At 43.2% G+C, this 15527-nt stretch overlaps 1 protein-coding gene across 3 annotated transcripts in view; it reads left to right on the forward strand.

Moving 5' to 3' along the window:
* atp2c1 (ATPase secretory pathway Ca2+ transporting 1) overlaps nt 1–15527 on the forward strand; it is a 125804-nt gene that overhangs the window by 46155 nt on the left and 64122 nt on the right. For all 3 annotated transcript variants that reach the window (XM_078419711.1, XM_078419701.1, XM_078419719.1), the window contains exons 2-4: nt 2199–2309; nt 10271–10387; nt 13015–13104. In XM_078419711.1, coding sequence (XP_078275837.1) covers nt 2241–2309; nt 10271–10387; nt 13015–13104 — 276 coding nt within the window. In that variant the 5' untranslated portion in view covers nt 2199–2240. The remainder of the gene's footprint in view (nt 1–2198; nt 2310–10270; nt 10388–13014; nt 13105–15527) is intronic.

Here is a 15527-nt window from a genome sequence, read left to right on the forward strand (position 1 = left end):
CATGCGGTGGAATATAGACAGCTGTGATGATCACCGAGCTAAACTCCCGGGGATGGTAAAATAGACAGCTTGAGATAGTCAGATGCTCCAGGTCCAACGAGCAGGAACAAGAAAGCGTCTTAATATTCGTAGGGTTGCACCAGTTATTGTTGGTCATGAAGCAAACTCCTTCACCCTTGGATTTCCCGGATTCTTCCGTTCTGTCCGCACGGAAAACAGTGAAGGACTCGGTTGGGCAGATCACCTGATCCGGCACCAGCGGGGTCAGCCATGTCTCGGTCAGACAGAAGATGTTGCAGTCTTTTATGTCCCACTGGAATCCGATCCTCGCCCTTAGGTCATCCAGCTTGTTCTCCAGGGACTGGACGTTCGCCAGAAGGATGCTGGGCAGAGGTGGACGGAAGGCTTGGGCTCTCTGCCTATTTCGAATCCTCACCCGCTTTCCTCGATGTTTTCTCCGACTTTTTCTCGGAGCCGCGCTCCCATTGTTGTTGCCGTGGCGCGCTCTTTTGATCTCTGTCGGCCATGCTGGGTCGGTGAGTACAGTGTCTAATAAGTCTACGGTTACGCTAAGGTTTAGTTTTACGAGAATTTTCCGGTCGTACGTTATTTGTGCTAGTGTGTTAGTACTTAAAAATAAATTAAAAATGAACATACAAGTTAAGAAAACGCACATTCTCCGCGGAGCTACCACGACGGTGACTGGACTCGGCCGCGCCATCTTAAGTCTTAAGGGGACTTCAAGTCTGTGCGCTCAGTCTCCTGCTCTATTCGCTCTATACCCATGACTAGGTAACCAGACACTGCTGCATTGCCATCATTAACTTGCAGAGGACAGGAGTTAGATCGATATTCTGGTTTGAATGGTGCCCTCAACATTAGCAAGACCAAGGAAAAGTTGACTGTCCGTGAACCTGCCTTTATCGGTGAGACTGTGATGGAAAGAATCACCGGCTTCAAATTCCTGGGCGTGCACACCTTTGATGATCTGTCAGCAGCCAAGCACATCGATGCAATCATAAAGAAGAAGCTCACACATGCCTCTACATCCTCAGACGTTTGAGATTTGCCATGTCGCCAATACCTTTTCAAACCTTGACAGAGGTACGGTGGAGAGCATACTGACTGGTTGCATCATTGCCTAGTTCAGTAACTGGAACTCACAACGATGATTGAAGCTGCAGAAAATGATGGACACTGCCTGGTTCATCACAGATATTGACCTTCCTACCATGGAATGGATCTCCAGGAAGTTCTGCCTCAAGAAGGCAGTTAATATCATAAAAGATCCTCACTACCCTGGCCACACTCTCATCTCGCTGTTACCCAGATGAAGAAGGCAAGTATGACACCTGTAAAGTCCAGGTTCAAGAACAGCTTCTTCCCATCAATCATCAGGCTGTTCAACAACCTGCATAACATTATCCACAACCCTACCTCAGCAACAAAGTACTGGGGACTTTGTATTTGTTTGCACACTGGTCAGTCCTTTGACTTGCACTGTTATAGTCTGCTCATAGTATAGCTGTTAACTTGTATTCGTGTTCATTACATGTTTAGTTGTTGTGTTTTAACACTGTGCCTGCATTGAATCATCAGGTAAGGATTTAATTGTTCCAGTCCTGATGCATATGACAGACACTCTTGAGCTTCCACCACTCACTTGCACACTAAGAGCAATTTACAGTGACCAAGTAACCTACCAACCTGTATCTCTTTGGGGGGGGGGATATGAGAACTCCACACTGACAGTACAGGAGGTCAGTATTGAAGCTAATGTCACTGGAGCTGTGAGGTAGCAACCCTACACTCTGTGTCACTTTGCCACCTGAGAAAACTTTATATGAATGTTAGTCCATTTTTTTATTTGAAGATGGCAGTTTTTCCCTTGTAGACATGCTAAATATCATGATCAAGACGATGAACTTGGTCGACGGGCTCCATATTGTGGATACTTTGCTTAATTTAAAGGGAAATACCATTTTAAACAAATTGCTGAGTATCAAGATTGTTTTCATAGTTTTTCAAAAATGTCTTCAGGTTGCACAGAGTGCAGCTAATCTACTTAGTTATTCCTTTATGTAAAACGGTTACATTTGGGTTGTGCTAAAATGAACTATGACTGCATCCGAATTTTAAATTATCAGTGTAGATTATTTCAATTACTTTTTAACATCTTTCTGTATTGGGTACCTTAGATTCCAGGATCTGAGGAATTGGACCACGGTGAAAATGAAATAATGATTCCAGTGTTGACATCGAGGAGGGCAAGTGAACTACCTGTGGATGAAGTTGCTAGCATTTTGCAGGTAAGGTAACCATGGGGTGGGTAAAGTTGGGAATTGCTTGGTTTATGAACATATCATTCTCGATGATGCCATTACTTTTTTTGGTGGATATTTTCCCTCTTTGTTTTGCTAAGTTTATTTAATATAATGGAAAACATTAGAAATTCCACCCATTATACATTGCATGCAGCACTTCGATGTCATCTTGACTTTGATATTTAATATGGTTGGGATTCATGAGATTTATTCTGCGCATCCTTTATTTGCTTCAAATTGCAAATCTGAGGATGACAACTTTACCAAAACATTATGGCACAGGGTTGTTATCTGAAATTGTCCAGGCTCTTATCAATGCTGTGATAACTCCTTTTTTTGGTAAATATTTTACTTAATTTTGAGGGAAATAATTACACTTTAACTACAATTGCTAAACTGGATATATGAGTCATACAGCATTGAAACAGGCCCTTTGCCCCAACTTGCCCGTGCCAACCAAGATGCCCCATCGACACTAGTCCCACCTGCCCACATTTGCACATTTCCCTCTTAACCTTTCCTATCCATGTACCTGTCCAAGTGCCTTTCCAATATTGTTATAGTATCTGCCTCAACTACCTCCTCTGGCAGCTTGTGCCATGTACCCACCACCCTCTGTGTGAAAAGATTGCCCCTCGGGTTCCTATTAAATCTTTCCCCTCTCACCTTAAACCTATGTCCTCTGGTTCTTGATTCCCCTACTCCATGTAAAATACTTTGTGTGCATTCACCCTATCTATTGCCCTCATGATCTTGTGCACCTCTATAACCTCGGCCTTCTGCACTCCAAGGGATAAAGTCCTAGACTGCCCAACCTCTCCCTAGATCTCAAGCTCTCAAATTTTGGCAACACCCTCGTAAATCTAATCTGCGCTCTTCCCAGTTTAACAACATTCTTCTTATAGTAGAGTGACCAAAACTGGAAAAAATGCTCCAAATGCAGCATGACCAATGTCTTGTACAACTGTAACATACATCCCAACTTCTGTACTCAATACCCTCTGACTGATGAAGGCCAATGTACCAAAAGCCTCCTTGACCACCTTATCTACCTTTGACGCCACTTTCAAGGAACTATATACCTGCACTCCTAGATCCCTCTGCTCTGCAACTCTCCCTACTGTCCTGCCATTCATTGTGAAGGTCCTGCCATGGTTTAATTTCCCAAAATGTTATACCATTCACTTATCGGCATTAACTCCATTAACCATTCCTCAGCCCACTTGTCCGACTGAAGAAGATCCTGCTGTAATTTTTGATAACCTTCTTCTGTATCTAACCATCGAAAGCAGCCTACTATATGGAACCTTATCAAATGCCTTGCTGAAGTCCATAATAGACACAGGCTTTTTCCTCATCAGTCTTTTTGATTACTTCAAAGCTTCAACCAGATTCATAAGACATGATCTCCCACATGTAGAACCACGCCGACTACCTCTAATCAGCCCCCATCTATCCAAATGCATAAGTAATCCCTCAGAATTCTCTCCAGTAACTTGCTTACCACAGGTTTGGCTCACTGGTCTATCGTTCCCAGGCTATTTCTTAGAGCCCATCTTAACAAGAGGCACATCATTAGCCATCCTCTAGGCTTTTGGCACCTCACCTGTGTCTAATGATGATTCATACATCTCAACCAGAATGCCAGCTTCCCACTGTGTCTTCAGATACATCTGATCAGGCCCAGGAGATTTATGTACCTTCATGCACCTTAGGATGTCCAGCACTTCCATGATCCTAATAGGGATTATCCTCAGGACGTCTCCATTAACTGTCCCAAATTCCCCAGTTTTCATATGTAAAAACAAAGGAGAAATACTCATTGAGGACCTTACCCATCTCCGACAGCTCCACACAGAGATGACCGTTTTGGTTTCTAAAGGGCCCTATTCTCTCTCAAGTTACCCTCTTTCCCTCAATGTACTTACAAAATCTCTTTGGACTTTCTTTAACATTATCTGCCAGAGCCTTTTTTCCTGCCTTTTTTCACCTCCATATTTCCTTATATTCTTGGTTCCCAAAATTCCTCCAGGAATACTCTTGATCCCAGCTGCCTATACGTGTTGAATGCCTCCTATTTTCTGACCAGAACCTCAATTTCTATCGTCATCCAAGCTTCCTTGCTCCCAGCTTCCTTGCTCCCAGCTGCCTTGCCCTTCACTCTAACAGGAACATGCATGCCTTCAACACTTGTCATCACGCTTTTAATTGCACTCCACTTTCTTGACATTCCTTTGACTGTAAATAACCTACTCCAATTAACTTGAGCAAATTCCCATCTAATACTATCAAAGTTGGCCATGCTCCAATTCAGAATTCTAACTTGTGGGGCTGGCCCTGTCTTTGTCCATAACTATTTTAAAGCTAATAGGACATTGTTTGCTGGGCACAAAAAGCTTGCCCATGGTCACTTAGTCATGTGCTCTTCCCAATTTTTTTTAAGAGTAGCTCAAATGTTGCCCCCTCCCTTATAGGGGTCTACATATTGCCTGAGGAAATGTTCCTAAACACATTTCACTCTGTCCAAGTCCTTGCCACTATGACAGTCCCGGCTTATATTGGGAACATTAAAATACCCTATTATGACAACCCTATTAGTTTTGCAACTGCCTGTAATTTCCTGGCATATTTGTTCTTCTAATTCCTGTTGATTAATTGGGGGCCTATAATACACTGCCCACAAGGTGATCATCCCTTTTTTATTTTTCAGCTTCACCCATGTAGCCTCACTGGACAAACCGTCAGTAATGTTGTCTTTGACTACTGACATTCTCCTTAATAAATCAACCTCCCCTGCTTTGCCCATCTCTATCTCTCCTGTAGCGCCTGTACCTTGGATCAAATTGCACACATTGTAACAGTATTTAATCAATGATGCCAAGGGGCTTGAAAGAGAATATGAACTTGGTTTAAAGATCAAATGTGGGAACTTCAAAGTTTGCAGTGAAATCAACTTGTATTTTGTTTATACTTGTGTGGAGCTCAGAGAAGCAGGCAGTTTAAAAACAGAGTAAAGAGTTCATTGGCTGGAAAGTTTGTTACAAACGAAGGTGACTCACAGGTAAAGGCAGTTTAAAAAGTGTACCAAGACCCAGATTCAGGTAATTAACTAATCAATTTACTGATCAGCCCTAAACAGAATCCCCCTCGTTCTCACCTTCCACTCCATCAGCCAGCGTATCCAACAAATCATCCTCCAACATTTCCTTCACCTATAACGGGACCCCACAACTGGCCACATCTTCCCATCCCCTCCACTTTCTGCGTTCCGCAGAGACCGTTCCCTCCATAACTTCCTGGTCCACTCGTCCCTTCCTACCCAAACCACCCCATCCCCGGGCACTTTCCCCTGCAACCACAGGAGATGCAACACCTGTCCCTTTACCTCCCCCCTCAACTCCATCCAAGGGCCCCAACAGTCTTTCCAGGCGAGGCAGAGGTTCACCTGCACCTCCTCCAACCTCATCTATTGTATCCGCTGCTCTAGATGCCAACTTCTTTACATCGGCGAAACCAAACGCAGGCTCGGCGATTGTTTCGCTCAACACCTTCGCTCAGTCCGCCTTAACCAATCTGATCTCCCGGTGGCTGAGCATTTCAACTCCCACTCCCAGTCTGACCTTTCTGTCATGGGCCTCCTCCAGTGCCTTAGTGAGGCCCACTGGAAATTGGAGGAACAGCACCTCATATTTCGCTTGGGCAGCCTACAGCCCAGCGATATGAACATTGACTTCTCCAACTTTAGATAGCTCCTCTGTCCCTCTCTTCCCCTCCCCCTTCCCAGTTCTCCCTCTATCTTCCTGTCTCCACCTATATCCTGTTACAATATTTGACTCGAATCTTTGGCGAGGAGGATGAGGCAAGGAGACTACGCTTGTAGGAACTTTGACTTCTGATTTTTGTCACTGAAGAAATGGCAGGCATGTTGGTGCAGTGTGTTTCCTGCAGGATGTGGGAAGGCAGGGACACCGCTGGAGCTTCTGGGAACTACACCTGCAGGAATTGTGTCCAGGTGCAGCTCCTGAGTGAACGTGTTGGGGAACTGGAGAAGCAGTTGGTTGACCTCGGAGCCATCCGGAAGACGAGAGTTTCCTGGACAGGACCTACATTGAGGTTGTGACGCCAAGAATACAGGAAGAGCAAAGGTGGTTGACTGTGAGAAAGGGCAGTACAAAGGGAGTGCAGGAGACCCCGGTGGCTGTGCCTATTGCGAACAGGTACACCCTCTTGGGAGCTGTCGGGGCAGAAGATGCTTCCAGTCCAAATGGCGGACAGGTCGGTGGCTCCAATACCAACGATGAGACGAGACCGACGTCGGACAGACCCATAGTGGTGGGTGACTCCATTGTCCGAGGTGCGACCAGGAGATTCTGTGGTGGCAGGCGAGACTCGAGGATGGTCTGTTGCCTCCCTGGTGCCAGGGTTAAAGATGTTACGGACCGACTTCAGAACATCCTCGAGAGGGAAGGCGAACACCCAGAAATAGTTGTGCTCGTGGGCACAAACGACGTCGGGAGGAAGAGGAAGGTGGTTATGCATTGCGAGTTTAAGGAGTTAGGAAGAAGACTGAAAAGCAGGACTTTTAGGGTGGTTGTCTCTGGATTGCTTCCTGTACCTCGTGCTGATGAGGGCAGGAACAGGGAGATAGGGGATATGAATGTACAGCTGAGGGGCTGGTGCAGGAAGCAGGGATTTAGATTGATAGACCCTTGGGATCTCTTCTGGGGTCGGGGTGACCTGTACAAAAGGGACGGGATACACCTTAACTGGAGTGGGACCAACGTTCTGACAGGCAGGTTTGTTAGTGCTACACGTGTGGGTTTAAACTAAATAATGGGGGGGAGGGGTTGACAAATTGGGAATATAAAATGGAGTTAAAGGGGAAGTGATTACAGGAAAAGTGGCAAAAGACTCCTGAAGTAATGGGAAGGAAAGATCGAGAAGGGATAAGAGAGTAAGGTCAGGGCCAATTGTGACCGGTGTGAGAAGGGAGGTGAATACCGAAGTTAAAGTGATGTCTTTGAATGCGCGAAGTATATAAAATAAAGTGGATGAGCTTGAGGCTCAGTTAGATATTGGCAAGTATGATGTTGTGGGAATTACAGAGACATGGCTGCAAGTGGACCAAGGGGGTGGGGTCGCTCTGTTGGTAAGGAATGATATTCAGTCCCTTGCAAGGGGTGACATAGAATTAGGAGATGTAGAATCAGTATGGATAGAACTGAGAAATTATATGGGTAAAAAGACCCTAATGGGAGTTATCTACAGGCCCCCAAACAGTAGCCTGGATATAGGGTGCAAGTTGAATCAAGAGTTAAAATAGGCATGTCACAAAGGCAATGGTTATGGGAGATTTCAACATGCGGGTAGACTGAGAAAATCAGCTTGGTAATGGACCCCAAGAAAGGGAGTTTGTGGAGTGCCTCCGAGATGGATTCTTGGAGCAGCTTGTACTGGAGCCTACCAGGGAGAAGGCAATTCTGGATTTAGTGTTGTGTAATGAACAGGATTTGATAAGGGAACTCAAGGAAAAAGAGCCATTAGGAGGTAGTGATAATAATATGATAAGTTTTAATCTACAATTTGAGAGGGAAAAGGGAAAATCGGAAGTGTTAGTATTGTAGTTGAGCAAAGGGGACTATGGAGGTATGAGAGAGGAGCTGGCCAGAGTTGACTGGAAAGAGACCCTAGCAGGGAAGACGGTGGAACAACAATGGCAGGCATTTCTGGGAATAACACAGAAGGTGCAGGATCAGTTCATTCCAAAGAGGAAGAAAGATTCTAAGGGGAATAAGAGGTGACCGTGGCAGACAAGGGAAGTCGAGGACAGTATAAAAATAAAAGAGAAGAGGTATAACATAGCAAAGATGAGCGGGAAGCCAGAGAATTGGGACTCTTTTAAAGAGCAACAGAAGATAACTAAAAAGGCAATACGGAGAGAAAAGATGAGGTACGAAGGTAAGCTAGCGAAGAATATAAAGGAGGATAGTAAAAGCTTCTTTAGGTATGTGAAGAGGAAAAAAATAGTTAAGACAAATGTGGGTCCCTTGAAGTCAGAAGCAGATGAATTTATTATGGGGAACAAGGAAATGGCAAACGAGTTGAACAGGTACTTTGGACCTGTCTTCACAAAGGAAGACACAGACAATCTCCCAGATGTACTAGTGGACAGAGGTCCTAGGGTGATGGAGGAACTGAGGGAAATTCACATTAGGCAGGAAATGTTGTGGGGTGGACTGATGGGACTGAAGGCTGATAAATCCCCAGGGCCTGATGGTCTGCATCCCAGGGCACTTAAGGAAGTGGCTCTATAAATCGTGGACGCATTGGTGATCATTTTCCAATGTTCTATAAATTCAGGTTCAGTTCCCGTGGATTGGAGTGTAGCTAATGTTATCCCACTTTTTAAGAAAGGAGGGACAGAGAAAACGGGAAATTATAGACCAGTTAGCCTGACATCAGTGGTGGGGAAGATGCCAGAGTCAATTACAAAAGAAGAAATTATGGAACATTTGGATATCAGTAACAGGATCGTTCCGAGTCAGCATGGATTTACGAAGGGGAAATCATGCTTGATTAATCTTCTGGAATTTTTTGAGGATGTAACTAGGAAAATGGACAAGGGAGAGCCAGTGGATGTAGTGTACCTGGACATTCAGAAAGCCTTTGATAAGGTCCCACATAGGAGATTAGTGGGCAAAATTAGAGCACATGGTATTGGGGGTAGAGTACTGACATGGATAGAAAATTGGTTGGCACACAGGAAACAAAGAGTAGGGATTAGCGGGCCCCTTTCAGAATGGCAGGCAGTGACCAGTGGGGTACCGCAAGGCTCGGTGCTGGGACCACAGCTATTTACAATATACATTAATGACTTGGATGAAGGGATTAAAAGTAACATTAGCAAATTTGCAGATGATACAAAGCTGGGTGGCAGTGTGAACTGTGAGGAGGATGCTATGAGGATGCAGGGTGACTAGGGCAGGTGTGTGAGATGGCTGATGCAGTTTAATGTGGATAAATGTGAGGTTATTCACTTTGGAGGAAGGCAGATTATTATCTGAATGGTGTCAAATTAGGAAAAGGGGAAGTACAAAGAAATCTGGGTGTCCTTGTTCATCAGTCACTGAAAGTAAGCATGCAGATACAGCAGGCAGTGAAGAAAGCTACTGGCATGTTGGCCTTCATGACAAAAGGAGTTGAGTATAGAAGCAAAGAGGTCCTTCTGCAGTTGTACAGGGCCCTAGTGAGACCACACCTGGAGTTCTGTGTGCAGTTTTGGTCTCCAAATTTGAGGAAGGACATTCTTGCTATTGAGGGAGTGCAGCATAGATTCACTAGGTTAATTCCCGGAATGGCGGGACTGTCGTATGTTGAAAAACTGGAGTGACTGGGCTTGTACACACTGGAATTTAGAAGGATGAGAGGGGATCTTATTGAAACATATAAGATTATGAAGTGATTGGACACGCTAGAGGCAGGAAACATGTTCCCAATGTTGGGGGAATCCAGAACCCGGGGCCACAGTTTAAGAATAAGGAGTAGGCCATTTAGAACAGAGATGAGGAAAAACATTTTCACTCAGAGAGTTGTAAATCTGTAGAATTCTCTTCCTCAGAAGGCAGTGGAGGCCATTTCTCTTGATGCTTTTAAGAGAGAGTTAGATAGAGCTCTTAATGATAGCGGAGTCAGGGGGTATGGGAAGAAGGCAGGAACAGGGTACTGATTGAGAACGATCACATTGAATGGCGGTGCTGGCTCAAAGGGCCGAAGGGCCTACTCCTGCACCTATTGTCTATTGTCTATTGTTTGTATAGAAAATCATTATTTGCAATTTGTTACCGTCTACAGGTTTTTGCCTGTTGAATCAGTCACATGTGCTTGTATAATAATTCTTATGATTTTTTAAAAAAGCATCTCTTGAAAATGCTATTCTTTAATCACAGGGTGACCTTCATAATGGCCTAAAGAATTGTGAAATTTCTCGCCGTCGGGCGTACCATGGATGGAATGAATTTGAAATCAATGAAGATGAACCTCTTTGGAAAAAGTACATTTCTCAGGTTAGATACAGTAGTTGTTACAATATAACAATAATCTGGCCATGTTCAGATGACAAAAAGACTAGTTTGTTTAATAAACACGTATTCTCGTATTTAAAAGGGCACATGTGAGCTATTGAAGTGAAATTTTACATTTCCCAGGTAGTTTTGACTGGAGAGCAAAAGCAATGGTGGCTAGCTGTTGATTTGTCATTTATACTGAAATCTTAAGAGCCAAGCAATGCAAGTTCTGTAATAACCATAAAAGTAGTGTCATAGTTTGCTCTTGATTCAATATTGCTCTTAAATAAAATGATGTCTCTTCTGTGGCTAATTGGCTACTAACATTTTCAATGTCTTTCTATCAAGGGCATCTCTGGTTCCATAATCAGCCCAAAGTGTGTATTCTTTGCAATGCAGGATGCCCTTTCTAGAATTTTGGTATACCATGAAATAATCCAATTGGAATTGTTCTTCAGTTGTTAAAATAGCATGATAACAACTGCAAGAACAATGAAAAGGTTATTTGTCAAAAATTGCAGCAGGATCTCGATCGGATAGGCAGGTGGACTGAGGAATGGTTGATGGAATTTAATATAGTGAAATATGAGGTGTTGCATTTTGGAAAGTCTAACATGGGCAGGACCTACATAATGAATGGTATGGGTCTTGGAAGTGTTGTAGAGCAGAGGGATCTAGGAGTGCAGGAACATAGTTCTTTGAAGGTGGCGTCACAGGTAGATGGAGTGGTCAGAAAGGCTTTTGGCACATTGGCCTTCATCAGTCAGAGCATTGAGTATAGAAGTTGGGAAGTCATGTTGCAGTTGTATAAGACGTTGGTGAGACTGCATTTAGAGTATTATGTTCACTTATGGGCACCATGTTATAGGAAGGATGTTGTCTAGTTGGAAAGGGTGCAGAGAAGATTTACAAGGATGTTGCCAGGTATTGAAGGCCTTAGCTATGGGGAGAGGTTCAGCAGGCTGGGACTCGATACCCTGGAGCTCAGGAGGATGAGGGATAATCTTATAGAGATGTATAAAATCATGAGTGTAATAGATCGGGTAGATGCAGAGAGTCTCTTGTGCAGAGTCGGGGAATCGAGAACCAGAGGGCATCAGTTTAAGGGGGAAGGAGGAAAGATTTAATCGGAATCTGAGGGGTTACTTTTTCACACAAAGAGTAGTGCGCGTATGAAACAAGCTGCCAAAAGAGGTAGTTAAGGCAGGGACTATTGCAAAGTTTAAGAAACAATTAGACAGTTACATGGATAGGACAGGTTTAGAGGGATATTGGCCAAATCCAGGCAGTTGGGACTAGTGTGGTTGGGACATGTTGGTCGGTATGGGCAAGTTGGGCCGAAGGGCCTGTTTCCATACTCTATGACTCTGACTCGAACTCGGATAAAAATAGATATTTGGAAGTGCACTGCTGCCGAGTCTGGAATCAGCAGGAGGAATTTGTTCTGTTCTAGAGTTCTGGGACAGAATAGTATCGAGGCAGGTGGCTCCCTTCTTGCCTTTGAAGGTTCTTGGTTGAAAACCTAATCTAGAGGTTTGGAGACAAAAAGTAGACTGAAAATTTAGATAGTGCCATAGTGATGGAGAGCAACAGTCTTAAGAGCTTATTCTCTTCTAATGAAACAACAATTACTATCCATTCGATCAGATGCACATTTTCAGAGAAGAATAAGTGAGATTCGCCAGTGTTCTGACTAAAGTTTCCCTTAATTAGCATTATAAAGCAAGTTATCTCATCAAAATGTTGTTTGTGGGAGTTTGCTGTGCACAATGGACGGCTGCAATTCTCCAATACAATAATAAAGAGTCATGGGGTCATACAGCATGGAAATAGGCCCTTTGGCCCTACTTTCCCATGCCAACCAAGAAGCCTCATCCATGCTGGTCCCACCTGCTGATGTTTGGTCCATATCCTTCCTATCCTATCTGCACCTGTCCAAATGTCTTTTAAATGCATCTCGTTCCTTACATCCACATCCTCTGGGGAAAAAGTTGCCCCTCATGTTCCTATTAAATCTTTCCCCTCTCATTTTAATCCTACGTCCTCTGGTTCTTGATTCCCCTATTCTGGGTAAAAGTCTGTATCTATTCCCCTCATGATTAGACTACATAAATATTCTTTTGGCTGTAAAGCACTTTGGTGCATTCTGATAGATGTTAGAGAAATGCAGATCCCCTTTCCATTATTTTGATTGAAGTTTTATATAACTGCCCAACACAGCACTCTACATTAATTATATATCATTTTTAGATCATTTTGTAAAGTCAAGGTCTGTTCATTAAATTAAGTTAATTTGATCATTATTATTGCTCTCCATGTTTGACTCTCTAGAATCAAAAACTTCAATTTGCTTCATCCAATTAAACTCTTGTCTTTGGTGAGATTGAAAAAATATTTTTACAGAAAACATTATGATCAGTTTCAGTTTAACTTGTGCTTTTGCAAGAATACTTTGTACATTTCAAGCCAGGCTCATAACCCATATTGCAGACAAGAAGTTGAATTATGCTTCTTGTAAACATCTTATTACAGTAAGAGATTGATGTATGTCAGTGAGTGTGTTTTAGTATAACATAATTGGACTGTTCCACTGTTAATGTTAAATTTTTGAAATAATTATTTTGCAGTTTAAAAACCCGCTTATCATTTTGCTACTGGCTTCAGCTGTTATCAGTGTTATTATGCAACAACTGGATGACGCAGTCAGCATTACAGTGGTAAGACACAGATGTTCACTTAAATGTATAGATAAAGGTGCACAAATTGGGAACCAAATATTGCAGTTAAACAATTTCCATATTTAGCTGTGAATATGTGGATTCAAGAAAAATTCTTGATAGAGCAGAATTCTTCACAGCACATGTAGGTTATTTCATCTGTCATTCAGTTCAAGATAAGAAAGCGATGTAACAATCAGAAGAAAGCAGAGGGGATCCAAATCAAGTCAAGTTGAGTTGATTGTCAAATGCATTACAGGCACCGAGAGTCAGACATTGCACAAAAACATAAATTATATATAAGTTATCCACCTAAATTCAACAAGACAGTGAAAAGGAAAGGACTCCAAAAATCAAGACATTAATGTAAAACATAAATAGAAATCAAATCCATGGTGGATTGTTGCCTTCCATTGCTACAGTCGGATTAGGATTATGGAGGCATGGGGAACTGCAGATGTTGGAATCTTGAGCAAAACACACAGTGCTGGAGCAAGTCAGCGGGTCAGACAACGTCGGTGGAGGATCTGGACAAGTAATGTCCCAAACCTTCCATTTCCTCTACAGATATCGTCTGACTACCTCTACTGACTTACCTCAGTTCCTCCAGCACTTTGTGTTTTGCTGACGATTGTGCTGGTTGGTTCATTAACATGATGGTTGGAGAAAATAGCTGTTCCTGAATAGGGTGGTGCAGGACCTCGTCTCTACCTTCTGCCTTATGGTAGCAACAAGAAGTGAGCATGAGCTGGCCTGGTGGGGATCCGTAATGATAGATACTGCCTTGTTGAAGCAGCACATCGTAGATGCTTGTGATGATGCAGAGAATTGTGCCCGTGATGGAGTGGACTGAGTTGACCACTCCCACATGCAGTCCGTTTGCATTCCTGTGCATTGGAATTGTCATATAAGACCATGCTGCAACCAGTCTTTCCACAGTGCATCTGTAAGGTTTGTGAAAGAAATTGGTGTCATGCTGAAATTCTTTAAACTTTTAAGAAAGTAGAGGCCTGGTGCACCTTTGTAATTACATCTATGTGCTGGGCCCAAGAAAGGTCATCTAATACAATACAATACAATACAATACATCTTTATTGTCATTGTACAGGGGTACAACGAGATTGGGAATGCGCCTACCATACGATGCAATAAATTAATTGCATCAGTCTGAATGCAGTCTTAATTGCATCCCTGACATCAGTCTGAAGAAGGGTCTCGACCCGAAACGTCACCCATTCCTTTTCTCCTGAGATGCTGCCTGACCTGCTGAGTTACTCCAGCATTTTGTGAATTAATTAGCTAGTCAGTATTAATTTAAACAACCCAATGAAACAAATTAATGCCCAGGAATTTGAAACTGCTAACTCTTGCCATTGCAAATCCACCAATGAAAGCTGGCACGTGATCTCCTGGCTTCCCCTTTCTGAAGTCTACGATTAGCTCCTTGGTTTTGTTGACGTTGTGTGAGAGGTTGTGGGTGTTGTGGCACCACTCAACCAAGGGTTCTATCTCTCATCTGTCCGCCATCACCAACTGTGATTCGGCCACAAGCGGCATAGTTGGCGTTATCTTCTGATGATTTGTCCTCAGCCCAGCACATAGATATAAACTAGATATAAACATGAAGAAGGAACTTTCTTAAAAGTATCAAGCGATTTTGTAATTTCACCAAATACTCGAACAAATGCCTGCAGATATTTGAGCATCTTTTAGCTGGACCACATTTGTAGGGCCTAACTTGTTTGCCTAAAAAAATCCAGAGCTGAACAACATAGAGAGGTGCAGGATGCTTGGAGGCACAGTGAGATTTGAGACATTAAAAACAATTATTGAGATTGTTAACAATTACTTAAAAAACTGAAAACATTATGCTAACCAAAATATTATTTAAAAATGGAAATTACACTCCCTTTAACCTCTTAATCCTGGCCTGTAATCAATGGAATCTTCATTCTCACACCGTCTAATGTCACACAATTCCGGGCAGTTAATTTAGTGAATATCAGCAAGACTGGTCTTGACTTTTAGAACCTGTTGAATGCAGTGGCAGAGTGCACTGACCGATTCAAATTTCCTGTCCAATTTCTCCGTAAATCTCGGTGTTCTGCATTTAAGAGAAAGTGTGGGAGTTCCAGATTTTTACTTTAGCAAATTGTAGACCACAGCTATTGTGAATGACAGACAGACAGGAAGCAGCATGTGAGGCTGGGAAAGCACAACTCGGACCCGCAGACCCTCAGCATAGGAGCACCGCAAGGCTGCGTACTCCCCCCTCTCCTTTACTCTCTCTACACCAATGACTGCACCTCCACAGACGACTCTGTCAAGTTTCTCAAGTTTGCGGATGACATAACCCTAATTGGACTGATCCAGGATGGGGAGGAATCTGCCTACAGACAGGAAGTGACACAGCTGGCGTCCTG

Source organism: Rhinoraja longicauda, chromosome 2 (genome assembly GCF_053455715.1).
Source record: "Rhinoraja longicauda isolate Sanriku21f chromosome 2, sRhiLon1.1, whole genome shotgun sequence".
Lineage (NCBI taxonomy): Eukaryota > Metazoa > Chordata > Chondrichthyes > Rajiformes > Arhynchobatidae > Rhinoraja > Rhinoraja longicauda.